The sequence below is a fragment of the Peromyscus californicus genome, unplaced genomic scaffold, assembly GCF_007827085.1.
Source record: "Peromyscus californicus insignis strain IS unplaced genomic scaffold, ASM782708v3 Scaffold_8__1_contigs__length_139910024, whole genome shotgun sequence".
In the NCBI taxonomy this organism is placed as follows: Eukaryota; Metazoa; Chordata; class Mammalia; order Rodentia; family Cricetidae; genus Peromyscus; species Peromyscus californicus.
Window position 1 is genome coordinate 131487398 of NW_026294606.1, and position 16365 is coordinate 131503762.

General features: G+C 36.9%; 1 protein-coding gene across 2 annotated transcripts in view; it reads left to right on the plus strand.

Moving 5' to 3' along the window:
• Smarca5 (SWI/SNF related, matrix associated, actin dependent regulator of chromatin, subfamily a, member 5) overlaps positions 1 to 16365 on the plus strand; it is a 38182-nt gene that overhangs the window by 3858 nt on the left and 17959 nt on the right. For both annotated transcript variants that reach the window (XM_052727894.1, XM_052727895.1), the window contains exons 3-11: positions 755 to 921; positions 3784 to 3884; positions 5432 to 5532; positions 6391 to 6570; positions 7985 to 8140; positions 8229 to 8360; positions 10160 to 10228; positions 13963 to 14072; positions 15398 to 15624. In XM_052727894.1, coding sequence (XP_052583854.1) covers positions 755 to 921; positions 3784 to 3884; positions 5432 to 5532; positions 6391 to 6570; positions 7985 to 8140; positions 8229 to 8360; positions 10160 to 10228; positions 13963 to 14072; positions 15398 to 15624 — 1243 coding nt within the window. The remainder of the gene's footprint in view (positions 1 to 754; positions 922 to 3783; positions 3885 to 5431; positions 5533 to 6390; positions 6571 to 7984; positions 8141 to 8228; positions 8361 to 10159; positions 10229 to 13962; positions 14073 to 15397; positions 15625 to 16365) is intronic.

Here is a 16365-nt window from a genome sequence, read left to right on the forward strand (position 1 = left end):
CTGTTTTTTTTTTTTTAAAATGATTATCACAATTGGCCTTCTTAAAGGTGTGTGATGCCATACCTAACTTGTTTCTTTGTGTAAATAGATAATCATGTCTAAAATATCAGTTACTGAAGGACTTGAGATTTCATTATCAGTAAGCTTAACTTTAACTTGTTTTCAAGTAAATTCATTCTCTTGATGTGACAACAGGAAATATTCAAAGGGATAACTAACAGATACGAAAGAAATTAATACTACTATGTGATATTCATTGATAAGTTAATTTTGGACCTGGTACCATTTTAAAATCTGACATTAAGTTGAGTAACTAGTGTGTTTTCTTCTTCTGAATGCATTCCCTTGTAAAATGTTTTTGTTTGTTTGTTTGTTTCATTTTGTGTAAAATTTAAAAATCTTGTTTCTGCCATCTTTTAAATGATAATGTACGTAAAGTTTTCGTTTCGGAAATAGATGAATTCATTTAAGCATTACTGTAAGCATGATGTAGAGTATTTTCTGTCATACCCCTTTACAATCAGTCGTTCCTGTCCTTGACCCATTACCAACCACTTCTTATCTTTAAATCACTAACTAGCACTTGATATATTTGTATGTTCAACCTGTGCTTGTCCATCACTTGGCAAAATGCTTCTGAGAGCCACAGTCACCCATGTTGCATATTTCAGTAGTTTGTTCATTGTGAGTTTATCATGCAGGCATATGGAAATTGATTTCTAAAGTTTAATAAAACGTGTCTTACATTTTGCAGCAAACTGACCGAGCAAATAGATTTGAGTATTTATTAAAGCAGACAGAGCTGTTTGCACATTTCATTCAGCCCGCTGCTCAGAAGACTCCAACCTCACCCTTGAAGATGAAACCAGGGCGCCCACGGGTAAAAAAGGATGAAAAACAGAATTTGCTCTCAGTTGGCGAGTGAGTAATAGCTTATATTTGATAATTTAAATCAAACTTGCTTTTTAAATTCTATTTTTTAAAGGTTTTTAATTTTATTTTCTGTTTCGCAGATGTGGCTATCAGTGTCTAAATACCAAAAAATAATACAGTGACTTACTCTTTTTTTGTTTGTTTCTTTTTCGAGACAGGGTTTCTCTGTGTAGCTTTGCGCCTTTCCTGGGTCTGCTCTGTAGACCAGGCTGACCTTGAACTCACAGAGATCTGCCTGCCTCTGCCTCCCAAGTGCTAGGATTAAAGGCGTGCACCACCACCGCCTGGCTACTTACTCTTATAGCATTATATGCTTTATGAATTGTAACAGCTGTGTTGTACATGGAAATAAGATGTTAAACTGTTCCTTGGAGAGGTTAAAAATGCAGAGGTTAAGTGGGTTAGTCACCATCACATAGAAGTATAGAGTCCAGGCTTGAACTTGACTCTGATGTATGTTCCTGTCCTCCACAATTAGTTTTTGTGTTGGTAGTGGAGATTGAACCTAGGTTCTCATGCTTGCTGGATGAGCATTCCACTACTGACTTACAAAATCCACCCACTTTTTTTCACTTTTTGAGGCAAGGTTTCACTGAATTGTCAGAGTTGGCCTTGAACTTATTCTATAACTCAGATAGGCCTTATGAACTTACTGAGTGAGGGTCTTCTCTTTCAGCTCTCTAAGTAGCTAGAATTGCACGTTCTTATAACCAGCCTTGGTAATAAGGGTGTTTGAAAGCTGAGCTGCTGTGTGGAATACTTGTTTAAGGTGCTTGCTTCATACTTAACTTGCTACTTATGTGTTGAAGTGTCACATAGGCCATCCTTCAGGATTTTTTGATAATTCCTTGTACCGAATATACAAATTTTTCAAGATTTTTATGCTAGTACGTTAATTTTTTTTTTCTTTCAAAACAGGGTTTCTCTGTGTAACAATCCTGTCTGTCCTGTTCTGGAACTCACTTTGTAGACCAGACTGGCCTCCAACTCACTGAGATTCACCTGCCTCCCAAGTTCTGGGTTTAAAGGTGTGCGCCACCACCACCCGACCAGTCCATTAATATTTTAAGAGTGGTCTCTGCTATAATTCCTGGCATGATAAATGAAGTGTGAAAATTAATTATAGTATGTGAGATTATTTAAAAGAGATGATATATTATTAATGTGAAAATTGCTAAGTGATTAGTTGAAATAGAAAAAGAAGATGTTCCATCTGGAGGGCATAAACATCATATTATTTAGTTTTATTCTGTTGTTGCAGTGTATCTTATTACCAATTATGTATATCCAAAGTGCTATTTTTATATTTAAAAAATCTTTTCAAGCCGGTGGCAGTGGTGTACACCTTTAATCCCAGCACTTGGGAGACAAATCTCTAAGTTCTACAGAATGAGTTCCAGGAAAGCTAGGGCTACACTGAGAAACCCTGTCTCTAAAAACAAAACAAAAAAACCCCAAAAAAAACTTTTTAAGAGACAACTTTGTACTTTAGATATATTTAAATTGTTCCAGATGTAATATCTTGTTAGCTATTTAAATATATCAGTGTCCTGGAATTACTGTAATAAGTGTTATTGTGAGATAAATTAATACGGTATGAAAAGAAATGCTTCTGCTTTTTTTGTTTATCCTATAAGATAAAGATGGTTCACAGGATATACACAGTAAGTTATTAAGTTTTTTTTTTTTAAATTAAGTAATGTTATTAGAAAATAAGATTGAGATTTCTCTCTCTCTGGTTTTTTGTTTTTTTGTTTTTTGTTTTTTGTTTTTTGTTTTTTGTTTTTTTTGAGATAGTCTTGTACCCAGACCTTGGGTACATTAGGCAAGCATTCTACTACAGATGGATATATGTCTAGTCCCCCTTCCTCATCCTTTCTCATTTTGGAGATGGGGCTGGGGTGTGTATTACTTGAGACAACATCTCAGTGCATAGTCCAGACTGGCCTCAAGTCAATGAATTTCACTTTCTTTCTCTCCCTGGAATGTTGGAATTATATGTGTGGTCAGCTAACACCAGGGATTTGCTTATCTCTGGCTCCTCAGGGCCCACATTGCAACCTTGAGCTGCATCTTGATTTTATTTTGGTGGGGAGATGGATTTGAACTCATATCTTGTAAGACAGGCACTTTGCTGACTGAACTGTTTCTCCAGTCCCCAAAGTAATCTTTGAGAGTAAATCCAATGAATCCCTTAGTTACAACTATTAAACATCTTAAGTCCTTATTTCTTAGCTTTTAGTCATAGTCATGATTTTAAAAGTGTCATTTCTGGAATTTTCCTCTTAGCAAAAAGACCTAAAAAGGCAACTTTAAAATACAAATTAAAAAAAATTTGCTGTATATATCCTTAAAATTATCATGTTTATTAAGTTCTACTGTGTATTAATGTATTTTAAATTTTTTTGTTTGCTCTCTCACTCCTTTCCTTCCTTCCTTTCCCCTTGAGACAGGGTTTCTCTGTGTAGTCCTGGCTGTCCTGGAACTCACTCTGTAGACCAGGCTGGTCCCAAACTCGGAGATGATCCTGCCTCTTAATGTATTTTAGTTTTATTCATAGTTTAAGTAGCCACATAAATAATTTCAGGTTTAAATTTACTAGTAATTTCTGCTGATCACATTTTAGGCTTACTCTGCTTTTCAACTTTTTGTTTATTTATTTTCATAAATTTTTTTTGGGTACACTAGATCTAACCCAGGACTTCTACTCATGCTAGACAAGTGCTCTACCACTGAGCTCCAATTAAGCCTTGGCTTAACTTAGATGCCTGTTAAGATTGTTGGGATATCACCATTTGGCTACTATGTTGAAATAAAACTATTAGTTGATTTTTGTTTTCATTTTGACAGCTACCGACACCGTAGAACAGAGCAAGAGGAGGATGAAGAGCTTTTAACAGAAAGCTCCAAAGCAACCAATGTCTGTACTCGATTTGAAGATTCTCCATCATGTATGTTAAATTCATTGAATGATTGGCGTTTTCAAAGTTCCTCCTTTGAGACATCCTTTTATGTTTGAATTTGCTTTTCCTATAATTTATAAAGGGAATTCTTAGTAATCTTGGATAGTTACTAGCTGTGAATAACTTAATTTTTTTTTTTATCTGAAATGTTAGTACGTCAGCTGGAGTTATAGCTATAGAGTTATAGCATGTGCAGAGCCTTGATTTGATCCCTGGAAGTAGAACTGAGAGATGATAGTGTGTGCTGTATTTCAGAAGAATATGAAAATGCCATTCAGTTTATTATGGTTCTAAGGTACTTTTAAATAGGAGTGATTTTGCCTCATATTTTTCCCAAATAAGAAAACTACTTTGTAAAAGCAGGAGGAAAATAGGGGGAAAAATTTATCTGCTGATGTTTTCACATGAATTTATCATTTTTGTGAACTGTGTTAGTGCTTTTCCATAAGAAATCATTTTAGCCAGGTTTTACTTAAACATATCTGGATTTCTGATAGGGTTAGCGACTTCAGTACTCTTCACTGCAGCCTCTCCTTCCTCAGCTCCTAGATGAGTATTTCGTGTGAACACTAACAGAATTGTGGATGGGCTCTTCCTTAGTTAGAATGTTAAGGAGTTCACTCACTCCCACTTTCCCTTGTTCTCTTTGCCTTATGAAACACCCAGTTTCTACTTCTTTTCACATCAAGTTAGAGGATATCGATCATGTCTGACAAGCTGGAAAGGAAATTCAGATTATTTCTTTTTCACATTCATTCATTGTAACTAGTGTGCCCAGTCCTGGTTAGCTTTTCATTCTTTTTTTTTTTTTTTTTTTTGGTTTTTCGAGACAGGGTTTCTCTGTGTAGCTTTGCGCCTGTCCTGGAACTAACTTCGTAGCCCAGGCTGGCCTCGAACTCACAGAGATCCGCCTGGCTCTTGCCTCCCGAGTGCTGGGATTAAAGGCGTGCGCCACCACCGCCCGGCCAGCTTTTCATTCTTAAGCAGTGATTTATCCAGGGAAATAAAACAAGTAATATGTACTGAAAGACATAAGATCTGTCAGAAAAAGAACTTAAAAATTAGAAAGTGTAGACTTGAAGAAGGAATTCTCTGTCTATATTCTACTGTCACTAGGAGGAAAAGAAAATCTTCAGAGAACCACTGTCTGATCTTTATGAAGGACGAAAACACTTGGTTAAAAACATTGTGCTAACATTAAAAACAGAGGTAAAGAGGCACGAGATGGTCTGAAGGCCAGTGTGTTTTAACCTTGGATTGAGTGATTTGGATGAGGACTCTGATGCCAATAGTCACAGTTTCTGCAGTTCATTATCAGTTATTTGTATCCAGCTACCCCTGCTTCAGTCCACATTTCATAGGCTACTTTTAATGATTTTAACCTTTCAGAATCCCCATAACACATGTATCTTCTAGAAAAGAGACCTAGATACCTGTAGGTCCCAGTTAAACCTCTAATGTCAGATAAAAGGGGCCTGGCCTGTCTTGTATCTCTCGTGTTTAAAATAAGCGTTGTTTTTTTTGTGTGTTCTTAGATGTAAAATGGGGTAAATTGAGAGATTATCAGGTCCGAGGGTTGAATTGGCTCATCTCTCTGTATGAAAATGGCATCAATGGCATCCTTGCAGATGAAATGGTATGTACTTGGTTATCCTGAAGCTTGAAGGCTTTTGTTGGTGCTGTTTTGCTTTTGTAACTTAAGATAGTTGGACATGAAATTTGTAGCAATTAAGAGAGAATAGTTTTGTTGATTACAGCTAAATTTTTCTCAAAGTGTTATAAGCAATTTGCCTTAGCTGCATAAGTGACATCTTCATATGGGAAGAATTATAATCTCTGTAAGTAGAGTACATCTTAAAATAATACATTTCAAGAAGTTTTTTGTTGTTTTATTTTATTGTTTTGTTTTGTTTTTTGAGACAGTGTTTTTCTCTGTAGCCTTGGCTGTCCTGGAACTTGTGTAGACCAGGCTGGCCTTGAATTCACAGAGATCTGCCTGGCTCTGCCTCCCGAGTGCTGGGATTAAAGGCGTGCGCAGCTTCTTCATTTTTGTAGTAAAGTGATTTGGCTGTTTCTAACTTTTGATAAACAGCTCACACAGTTCTATTTCATACAAGATTGTATCTTCTGTTCACTACTTACTAGTTATGTAGTGACTACGTTTACCCTTCTCAATTGTTTAAACAATTGTTTGGAGAAAGTATAGGGTCAAAAGAGATATTCACATCTGCCTCTGCTAGGTTACTTTGGGAATATCACGTTTTCTGAGCCTTGTACAAGTGATGTCGATACTTTCCGTACAGACTTATGTGACCTAACTCTGTAAACTTTCATACACATAAGCTCTTGTCATGTTGTCTCAAATGTAGCATTTCTTTTAAATGTTTCTGTACATGTTGGGGGGCTATAAGCATGGAAAACTTTAATTGTTTAATGATTAGTTGATGTGATTAATTTAATTGATTTAATGTTTAATTATGATGAACTTTTTCAGGGTTTGGGAAAGACACTTCAAACAATTTCTCTCCTTGGGTACATGAAACACTATAGAAATATTCCTGGTCCTCACATGGTTTTGGTTCCCAAGTCTACATTGCACAACTGGATGAGTGAATTCAAGAGATGGGTACCAACACTTAGATCTGTTTGCTTGATAGGAGATAAAGAGCAAAGAGTAAGTTTTTATACCACTAAGATGAAATAGCTGGAGAAGGGATAAAAAAGAAAGGGTCTTCACAAGTTATTAGTTATTTATAACTCTAATACTGCTTTTGTGGTTAAGAATTTTATGAGAAGGCTTTAAAGACTATAGAAAGCTGTAAGAATTTCTTAATTTATTTTCAGTTTGTTTCTCCCCTTGGATGTGATTTTATAACGTCAAGTTTATTTGGAAGTATTAGTGCTTTGTTGTTGTTGTTTAAAGGTTTTGAATGTGTTAAGATCATTAGGAATTTGAGGGGCCAGATTTCTAGATTAAGGTACAGTGGTAGTAGTCATAGAATAGTAATTGTTAAATTTGAGTGGAGTCAATTCTAGTATTTTGATGAGATGTTATACAAATACGAGTTAAAATATTGATTTCTTAGCCATATCTTTTGGGGACAAAGTTGTGGAAATAATGACACTATTAAGAATAAAGAACTTTACTGGGTGGTGGTGGCAGTGCAGGCCTTTAATTCCAGCACTTAGTAGGCAGAGGCAGGTGGATCTCTGAGTTTGAGACTAGCCTGGTCTACAGAGTGAGTTTCAGGACAGCCAGGGCTACACAGAGAAACCCAACAAAACAGAGAGAGAGAGAGAAAACTTAGATTTGGAGGTTGGAGATAATGGATTACATTCACTGATTAAATGATTGTAATAAATGATTTTGTGCTAATTAGTATAGATTAAGTAATTTTTTAAGATTATATTTTTGAGTGCTTTGCCTGGATGTATGTCTCTGCACCAGGTGCATGTTTCTGAGGCCAGAAAAGGGAGTCACACCCCTGGAACTGGAGTTATGGATGGGTGTGAGCCACCATGGGTGTGCTGTGATATGAGCCTGGGTCCTCCCTAAGAACAGCAAGTTCTCTAAACCACTGAGCCTTCTCTCCATCAGCAGTCCAGATTTCTTTCCCTCCTGAGTAAATAATGTGGGTTATTTTAAGTTGCTAGGTTGCTTTTTGTTTGGGGGACTCAGTTACTCCTCTGGTTTTTCATATCCTTATCTATAAAATGAGAATAGTAACAATGTGTTAATACATCACAGATGAAACTAATGACACTGTTTACTAACAACTGCCAGTCATCTTTATGTTACAAACCGGGTTTCCTAAGAATTTCAAGACCTAGTGGAATTGCGGAAGACATCTTAAAGAGATAGGCTTCTGAATTTTGTGATTCACTTCAGCTTTCTGAAACTAAGTTAAAACTGACATTACGGTGACTAATGAAGCAACTTTAGTGGTAGGATAGCTAGCTTTAAATGCTTATTTAATAGTAGCTATTCTGTTTAGTAGTCTCACTCCTTTTTCTGTATTAGATGACTTGTTGGTGAATTTAATGTATGATTGTATTGAGTGATGTAATTTTTTTCTGTTGCTTTACAGGCTGCATTTGTCAGGGATGTTTTATTACCAGGAGAGTGGGATGTGTGTGTCACATCTTATGAAATGCTTATTAAAGAGAAGTCTGTGTTCAAAAAATTTAACTGGAGGTACTTAGTTATAGATGAAGCCCACAGGATAAAAAATGAAAAGTCTAAGGTAACTGGATACTTGATAGGAACGTTTTTGTGTCTGAGGGTTTGATACTTATTCAGAATGTTCTAATAATGCTCTTTGATTGTTTCAGTTGTCAGAAATAGTGAGGGAATTCAAGACTACAAATCGACTGTTGCTAACTGGGACGCCTCTTCAGAACAACTTGCACGAGCTCTGGTCACTTCTAAATTTTTTGTTACCAGATGTGTTTAATTCAGCTGATGTAAGCATCTCTTTGTGGTTAATAATATTTTTGTTAATGCTTTATATTTTAATAATAGCACTGTTTGAGATGGTCATTAATTTTTTTGTACTTACGTAGCTAGCCTGTTACTAACCAACCAAGTTGATTGTGTATCCTGAGAATTCACTTTTGAGCTTTGGCTTTAATCTCATTTCCCATCAGTTTCTATAACTGGAATGGCATACTCTTATTCCTGTTTGGCAATCAGGGCTGTTTAATTTTGCCTGAAGAGTGTCTAGGTTAACAGCTTGTTTTAAAGCATTCCCAAGTATCTATGTATACCTCACACATTGTATTTTAACATTCAGAGATGGCCTTCAGATGTGGAGGGATTTGTTTAACCCTGTCATAGGTTCTCTTCCTGTTGCTGTGATAAAACACTCTGACCCAAGCAACTAAGGGAGAAAGAGTTTATTGTGGCCCACAGTTGAAGGGTACATGCGGTCAAGGTGAAGGTGCTGACCGTAGCCATTGTACATCATTCACATTCAGAAAGCAGACAGTGTGTTAAATGTATCTTAGTGCTCTGCTCCTTTTCTCCATTCTAAACAGTCCAAGATCCTCAGCCCAGCAATGGTCACACAGTTAAGATAGGTCTTCCTACACCACTTAATGTAGTCGAGATAATCCCCCAGTCTTGATGGGAGGCCCATTTCTGGGCTAATTCTAGACTGTCAAGTTGACAGTGAATAGTAAACAATCACTCATGTCTTTCATTATGGTTTAATAGCCTAGTCTTTACCCTATAAGTTATTTACATCATAGATTGATGGTATTAGTGGTTAACTGTTAATTATACTAGGGAAAATAATTTATGTATCAATAGTCTGTGCTATTAGTAATTGCAGCCGCCAAACCAGAGTTCAGTTTTGAACAATTGTTTTGTCTGGAATGAGTAAGGAGAGCTTTGTAGACATCCATGTTAGTACATTTATATAAATAAGTTGTATAAAGGTATTAGTTTTGGTTTGTTATGTTAAGAGTTATTTTAAAAAGAACAGAAATTTGTGTGGAAAAAGTACATTCAGATTTGAAAGTTTTAATTCTTCTAAATATTTTAATGTTTTTAGAGATAATTTCAAGTTAATTTGTTTTTCTTGCTAGGCTAACACTTATTTCTGTTGAAGCCCTCAGTTATAACAGTGATTATAAGATGTCTTCTTAACATAGCAAATTTATAATGGATATTTTCAAGATACTTGATAAAGAAATTGTCTTTATTTAGATCTTACCTAAATAGTAATGAAATGCTTTTAATCTCAGTTTCACTTTAATTAATAAGATGGACATTTCTCTGGAAACCTTGAGTTGTGTATTCTAATTATTTCTATAAACTAGCTTTTAGACTCTTCATTGTGAGTCTGTGTTTGTGGAAAAAATGCTTAGGGGGCGGGTGGTGGTGGCGCACGCCTTTAATCCCAGCTCTTGGGATGCAGAGCCAGCGGATCTCTGTGAGTTTGAGGCCAGCCTGGGCCACCAAGTGAGTTCCAGGAAAGGCACAAAGCTGCACAGAGAAAAACCCTGTATCCAAAAACCAAAAAAAAAAAAAAAAAAAAAAAAAAAAAAAAGCTTAGGGAATAATATGATTCAGCTACTTGTCCTGGAGCTAGTAGTAAACATGATAGTTGGAAAACAAGGGCTTGAACTAAATTGTTTTTGTGGCTCACAACTCATGTGCTATACTAATTCTCGAAATCATTTTTATATCTGATGCTCCAGGACATTTATGGTTAATATTATTTTTTGACCTTAAGATATTTTTTTGTTTGTTCATCTAGGACTTTGATTCCTGGTTTGATACAAATAATTGCCTTGGGGATCAGAAGCTAGTTGAGAGGCTTCATATGGTAAGTATGGCTAGAACATATTTTTAATGGGAAGATATTTAAGTGAATTATTTTACTGTTAACAGAAGTACGATACAGAGTTATATTTGTTTGAATTTAAAATCTATTTGAAATGACATTAAGGAGATGATGTGTGATGGTTTTAGTGTTAGAACCTCGGATGTACTTTAATGAAGAAGAAAGTAGCCTTTTAGTCCACAGGTAAAAGTTGGTAGGGTAGATGAGGATGCTCTTGGCTATCAGGATCAAGAAAGACATTGTGTCCATGCCCTAGAAGTCCCTTCATGACCTAACATTAGGGCTTCAACATGGGTTGACATTTTGGTGTAGATAAAATATAGGGAATAGGAGGAGGATAGAAGGTTGTACTGTGTACTGTATATTAGTCTGTTTAACAACATCCTTACACTTTCTCTTTGATGCCATGTGTGACAGTAAACATGCTTATAAACATGGTAGAAGTTACCTGGGAGATGAACTCATGCCCTGCTCGCCTCTCACTACATCCCAATCTTTTCAGAATACGCCAGCTTTAATTTTACCTTTACCTAAATTTTCTGAAAACATCTGACTAATTCCACTTACTCTTGGTTCATTGCTTTTACTCTATCTAGAATCTCTGGTTTCTTTTTACATATCCTAAGACTGACTTACATCTACTACCTTCTTTATTGACCATCTAGGCTGAGGCAGGCCTAGGTACTTTGTGTATTCATTCCATCTTTAGTCATTTGATCATTTGACATTGTAAGACTTGTACAGGCGACTGAAGTGTTGTCTGTCCTTGATGGATCCTAAGCACAAAGGCAGGAAACATGCTTATATACTTTGCATAGTGCCTGGCTTCAATGGGTATTTTTCTTCTATCTTCTTTCTCCTGTTCTCCTTCCCTTTCCTTTTCTGCCTTTCTCTCTTGAGTTTTGTCGAGACATGATCTTGCTATGCAGCTGTGGCTGGCTTTAAAACAGGTAATCCTTATGCCACAGCCTCCCAAGTGTTGGGATTACAGGTATGAGCCCTTATGCTAGGTCTACTTTGACCTTTTTTTCTATATACATTAATTATACTTTTAAATTCTTGTGCATTGAGATTTTTTTGTTAAGTATATCTGAGAATAGTGATAGGGTCCTAGGAACTTTTAATTCAGATAGCAGTCAAGCATTTAAATGCTGTTTAGATTTTTTTTTTATTCAAAGGATTGAAAGTTTTGAAAGATTAGAGTGTTGATAAAATCTGAGTGATGAAAAATGAGGCAGAGTAACTTGATTTTCTTCTACCTTTCCCTCCCATATCCTTCATTTCATGGCTTCCCTTTAAGTAAATATCTAGGTACATGTAGGTAAAGCAAACTAAAGTACCTAGGCAATAGAGTCAAGTAGTTTTGGTATCTTTGTTAATTTTTCTCAGAATAGTCTGAAGTGCTTTATTAACCCCAGGGAGAAGAGAAGTAATTTCTCTCTGTAGCTAAAGTTTTCCTGTCTGGCCCACAGTCAGGACAAATCTCTCTCACCTGCCAGTCCCACAGCCCTCAGACCCAACCAAGTAAACACAGAGACTTATATTGGTTACAAACTGTATGGCCGTGGCAGGCTTCTTGTTAACTGTTCTTACAGCTTAAATTAATCCATTTCCATTAATCTATACCTTGCCACATGGCTCGTGGCTTACCGGCATCTTCACATATGGCTTGTCATCATGGCGACTGGCAGTGTCTCTCTGACTCAGCCTTCCACTTCCCAGCTCTATTCTCCTCCTTGTCCCGCCTATACTTCCTGCCTGGCCACGGGCCAATCAGTGATTTATTTATTGACCAATCAGCAACACATTTGACATACAGACCATCCCACAACACTCTCCTTTGTCCTGCCCTTGCATTCTGAAATCCTCATTTATAGTGTCTGTGACACTATGACGAAAGGGGCATTTAGGAGTCAGCCTGGGAGGCTGATGACATGGCTCATATTACAGAAAGGTGCTTTGTTTTGGAGGCTTTGTGAGTGACCTGAGTTAAATCTCTGGCACCCACACCAAGGTGGAAGGAGAGAACTGATTTGACATGTTGTCTTGACCTCCACATGTGTGCTATAGCATGTATACCATAGACATATACACATGCACAATAATAATACATTTTCTAAAACTCAGCCTGGATATTTTGAGGAATGATTTATCAGCTATATAACCCTACAAAACCAGTCCCTTATTCGCTACAAACTTCTACCTTAATAGCTTGCATTTTAATAATTTCAGAGTTCATGGGTGTTGTGGTGATTTTTTTTGGGGGGGGGGCAAACTCCATGGGTTTATTCAGCTACATTTACCTGGACAATTTTAGAAGACGGCTAAGTAGGACTGGAGGTCTTCTTGTCTTGACAATAGCTGGTGGTTGATTAGACCTAGACTAGCTTTATTGTCTGCTGTAATCTGGTAAGAGTTGCTGATGGTTTTTCTTACCCATTTTAAATTTGTTTTGTGTTAAGTCAGTATTTTTATAAGCCAGTAAAACTAGTACAAAGAAGCTATAAAAACAATTTTTAGTTTTATTGTTATATTAAGCAGTACATTTTATAAAAAAACGAAAGAACTACTACTTTGTGAAACCTAGATACCAATCATAAACATTGAATAAAAAAAGTTGCGCCGGGCGGTGGTGGCGCACGCCTTTAATCCCAGCACTCGGGAGGCAGAGCCAGGTGGATCTCTGTGAGTTCGAGGCCAGCCTGGGCTACCACGTGAGTCCCAGGAAAGGCGCAAAGCTACACAGAGAAACCCTGTCTCGAAAAACCAAAAAAAAAAAAGTTGCAAGTGATAGGTAGATAATTTGTTGTATAAAATTAAAAAGTATTGTTTAAAAAGTAAGAATATTGCTTACTCTTAGGAAAGGATTGGGAAGGACTCAAGGATTTGTTAATTTGCTAGAGACTGAACTGAACTGGGTATTTTGTACTTGCCACATGGACTGCTTCTATAATGGGTAATTATTTAAAAGCTAGCCATACAGCACCTAATCAGTGTTGGACAGTATATGTGCAAGTAACTTTTTTTTTTTTGTTTTGGTTTTTCGAGACAGGGTTTCTCTGTGTAGCTTTGCGCCTTTCCTGGAACTCACTTGGTAGTCCAGGCTGGCCTCGAACTCACAGAGATCCGCCTGGCTCTGCCTCCGAGTGCTGGGATTAAAGGCGTTCGCCGCCGCTGCTGCTGCTGCTGCTGCTGCTGCCGCCACCACCACCACCACCACCACCGCTTGGCGCAAGTAACTTTTAAACTAGCATGAATTAGCAATTTTGAAAGTAGTTTTAAAACCTACCATTGTTTCCTAGTATTTAATGAGACTTTAGCAAGTATTATATAAGTACTTACATATAGGATAAATAATGAAATTGTTACCTTTCAAGAATGCAGTAGTAGCCGGGCAGTGGTGGCGCACGCCTTTAATCCCAGCACCCGGGAGGCAGAGCCAGGCAGATATCTGTGAGTTAGAGGCCAGCCTGGGCTACCAAGTGAGTTCTAGCAAAAGGCGCAAAGCTACACAGAGAAACCCTGTCTCGAAAAACAAAAAAAAAAAAAAAAAGAATGCAGTAGTAATAAATTATGTATTTGGGACAGGGAAATCTTAAAAATTACTTGGTATTCAAGCAAATTTCTTTTCTATATATTTGGTACATAATTTTAAGATTTTGAAATAGTACCAATATTGCAAATAAGGTTATCTTTTTCTTTTTGCCCTTTCTAAGGTTTTGCGTCCATTCCTCCTTCGTCGAATTAAAGCTGATGTTGAAAAGAGTTTGCCTCCAAAGAAAGAAGTAAAAATCTATGTGGGTCTTAGCAAAATGCAGAGGGAGTGGTATGTATTCTGAGATGCTTGACAGTACTGTTTTTCCTAGATTTTCATTTTACAGTCTTTAATGTCTTTATGGAATTACTGTTTACTGGATTAAGCTTAGCCTGTTAATGCAGTGCCCAAAAAAGGTGGCAGGAGGCAAATCAGTACACCAGCCTGGCTTGCAGCATGGTTTCTGCTGCCCAGGATTATTGTGGTGGGTACTCCTCTCTGTTTTATTTCAGACGAGTGATAGAAACTAGAAGTTTAATTTGGTTATTCTAACATTGAGAGGCTTTGCTCTATTAATTTCACCCGAAGTTCACTTAAAAACTGAGTCATGGGACTGAAGAGATGGTTCAGTGGTTACGAGCACTGGCTACTCTTCCAGAGGACCCAAGTTCAATTCTCAGCACCCACATGATGGCTCACAGCTGTCTGTAACTCCAGTTCCAGGGGATCTGATACCCTCATCCAGACATCTGAAGGCCAAACACCAGTGTACATAAAATAAAAATAAATGAGAAACTGAGTCATAATTTCTATACTTAAAAAGTATAGCATTTTTCTGTTCAGTCAGGAGAGCTAATAAACAGAACAAAGCAAGATCCATGATACAAACAAACAAAAAAATGGTTCAGGATGTAATTCAATTGTTAGAGTGTTTATCTAACATGCACAAAATCCTGGGTTCAATCCTCATCACCACATAAACTAGGCGTGATGTAATCACTGCACTGGAAAGGCAGAGGTATGATATCAGGAGTACAAAATCATCTGTGGCTATGTCAGTTTGAGACTAGTCTGAGATAACCTTTCAAATATGCACACACACAAATATACATGTATGTACACTTATAAACACTTATGGATATGTAAAACTTTATTTACATTTGTTGTTTGATTGTTTTACACACACATATTACATGAAAATGTATCATTATTTTTACTCAACTGGACTATTTTGAACATTTAAAATAATGTCCTTAAGGTCCAAGGGCATAAATGTGAACATGTACTATAGGCAATAAAAACAGAAACAAGAAGTTACAGATGATAAGTAACCGTACCTTACGAATTGATGCTGTATTCCAGCTACATGGTATATAGCATAATGATCCACCATTTAATGATGGGATGTATTCTGAGAAATACATTGTTTTTAGTTTCGTTGTTGTACAAATGAGAGACTTTATAAAATCTGTGTTGTACCTGTTTATTCCTAGATTGTTGGAAGCAATTTTCAGACAATGATTTTTCAAATTATTCTTAAGTGTTTTGTGATTGGTTTGGGTAAGGGGATCAAGTATGCAAAGTGTCAGGAATTAAATATTTTTTCTTTTTAATAGGTATACTCGGATATTAATGAAGGATATAGACATATTAAACTCAGCAGGGAAGATGGACAAAATGAGGTTATTGAACATTCTGATGCAGTTGAGGAAATGCTGCAATCATCCGTATCTCTTCGATGGAGCTGAACCTGGTCCACCTTACACAACAGATATGCATCTAGTTACCAACAGTGGCAAAATGGTGGTATTAGACAAGCTGCTCCCTAAATTAAAAGAGCAAGGTATCTGTGTTACTGGCATTAAATTGAAAAGTAATGAAACTTTATAAATTGTAATAGTAAGAGGGCAAAAGCACAACACTTTAAAAGTCTGTTCTGACAGTTTTTAAAGTTGAAGTATTGGACGCCAAATCCCCTTTTCCTAACTTTCATCCTTAACTCTCATAGAAGTTGGTAAATACTCAAGAGTAGTTACCATTCAGTTTATGTAGCTTTCTTAGATATTTAATCTTTTTATCTTTTTATCGTCAGATACCAGGAATGCCTTTCCTGAATACACATTTCCCAGTTCTTTTGTTTAGAAAGTGATGTTCCATACTTTTCTGGAGGTAGAGTCTTGGTGTGTCCAGACTCTTCTTTCCTCTCGCCCCATGTTGGGCATCAAATGTCGGGGTGCTCTGTGTAGCTCAGGTTGGTTGAAGAAAGAAGACACTCCCACTCCAAGATGAAATTCTAAGGCTTATGTGCCAGCAGAAAGGTCCAGCCTCTGTACTGAACCCAAACAGCCATACAAAAAGGCATAGTTATTGAAAATTACACAAAATATTTCCTCATACCAAGATCCCTAATCTAATTTACATGTCTTACTAAAAAGCATCACGTGCCCCCATGACTCTAGTCCATTATGTATCGTTTGCAATACACAATAATACAAGAACCTCACATGTGCCTGAGATGTCTTGTGTCCAAAGTCATGGGATGGCTACAATGCCCCTTCAACGAAGCAATTCTACAGATCATGGG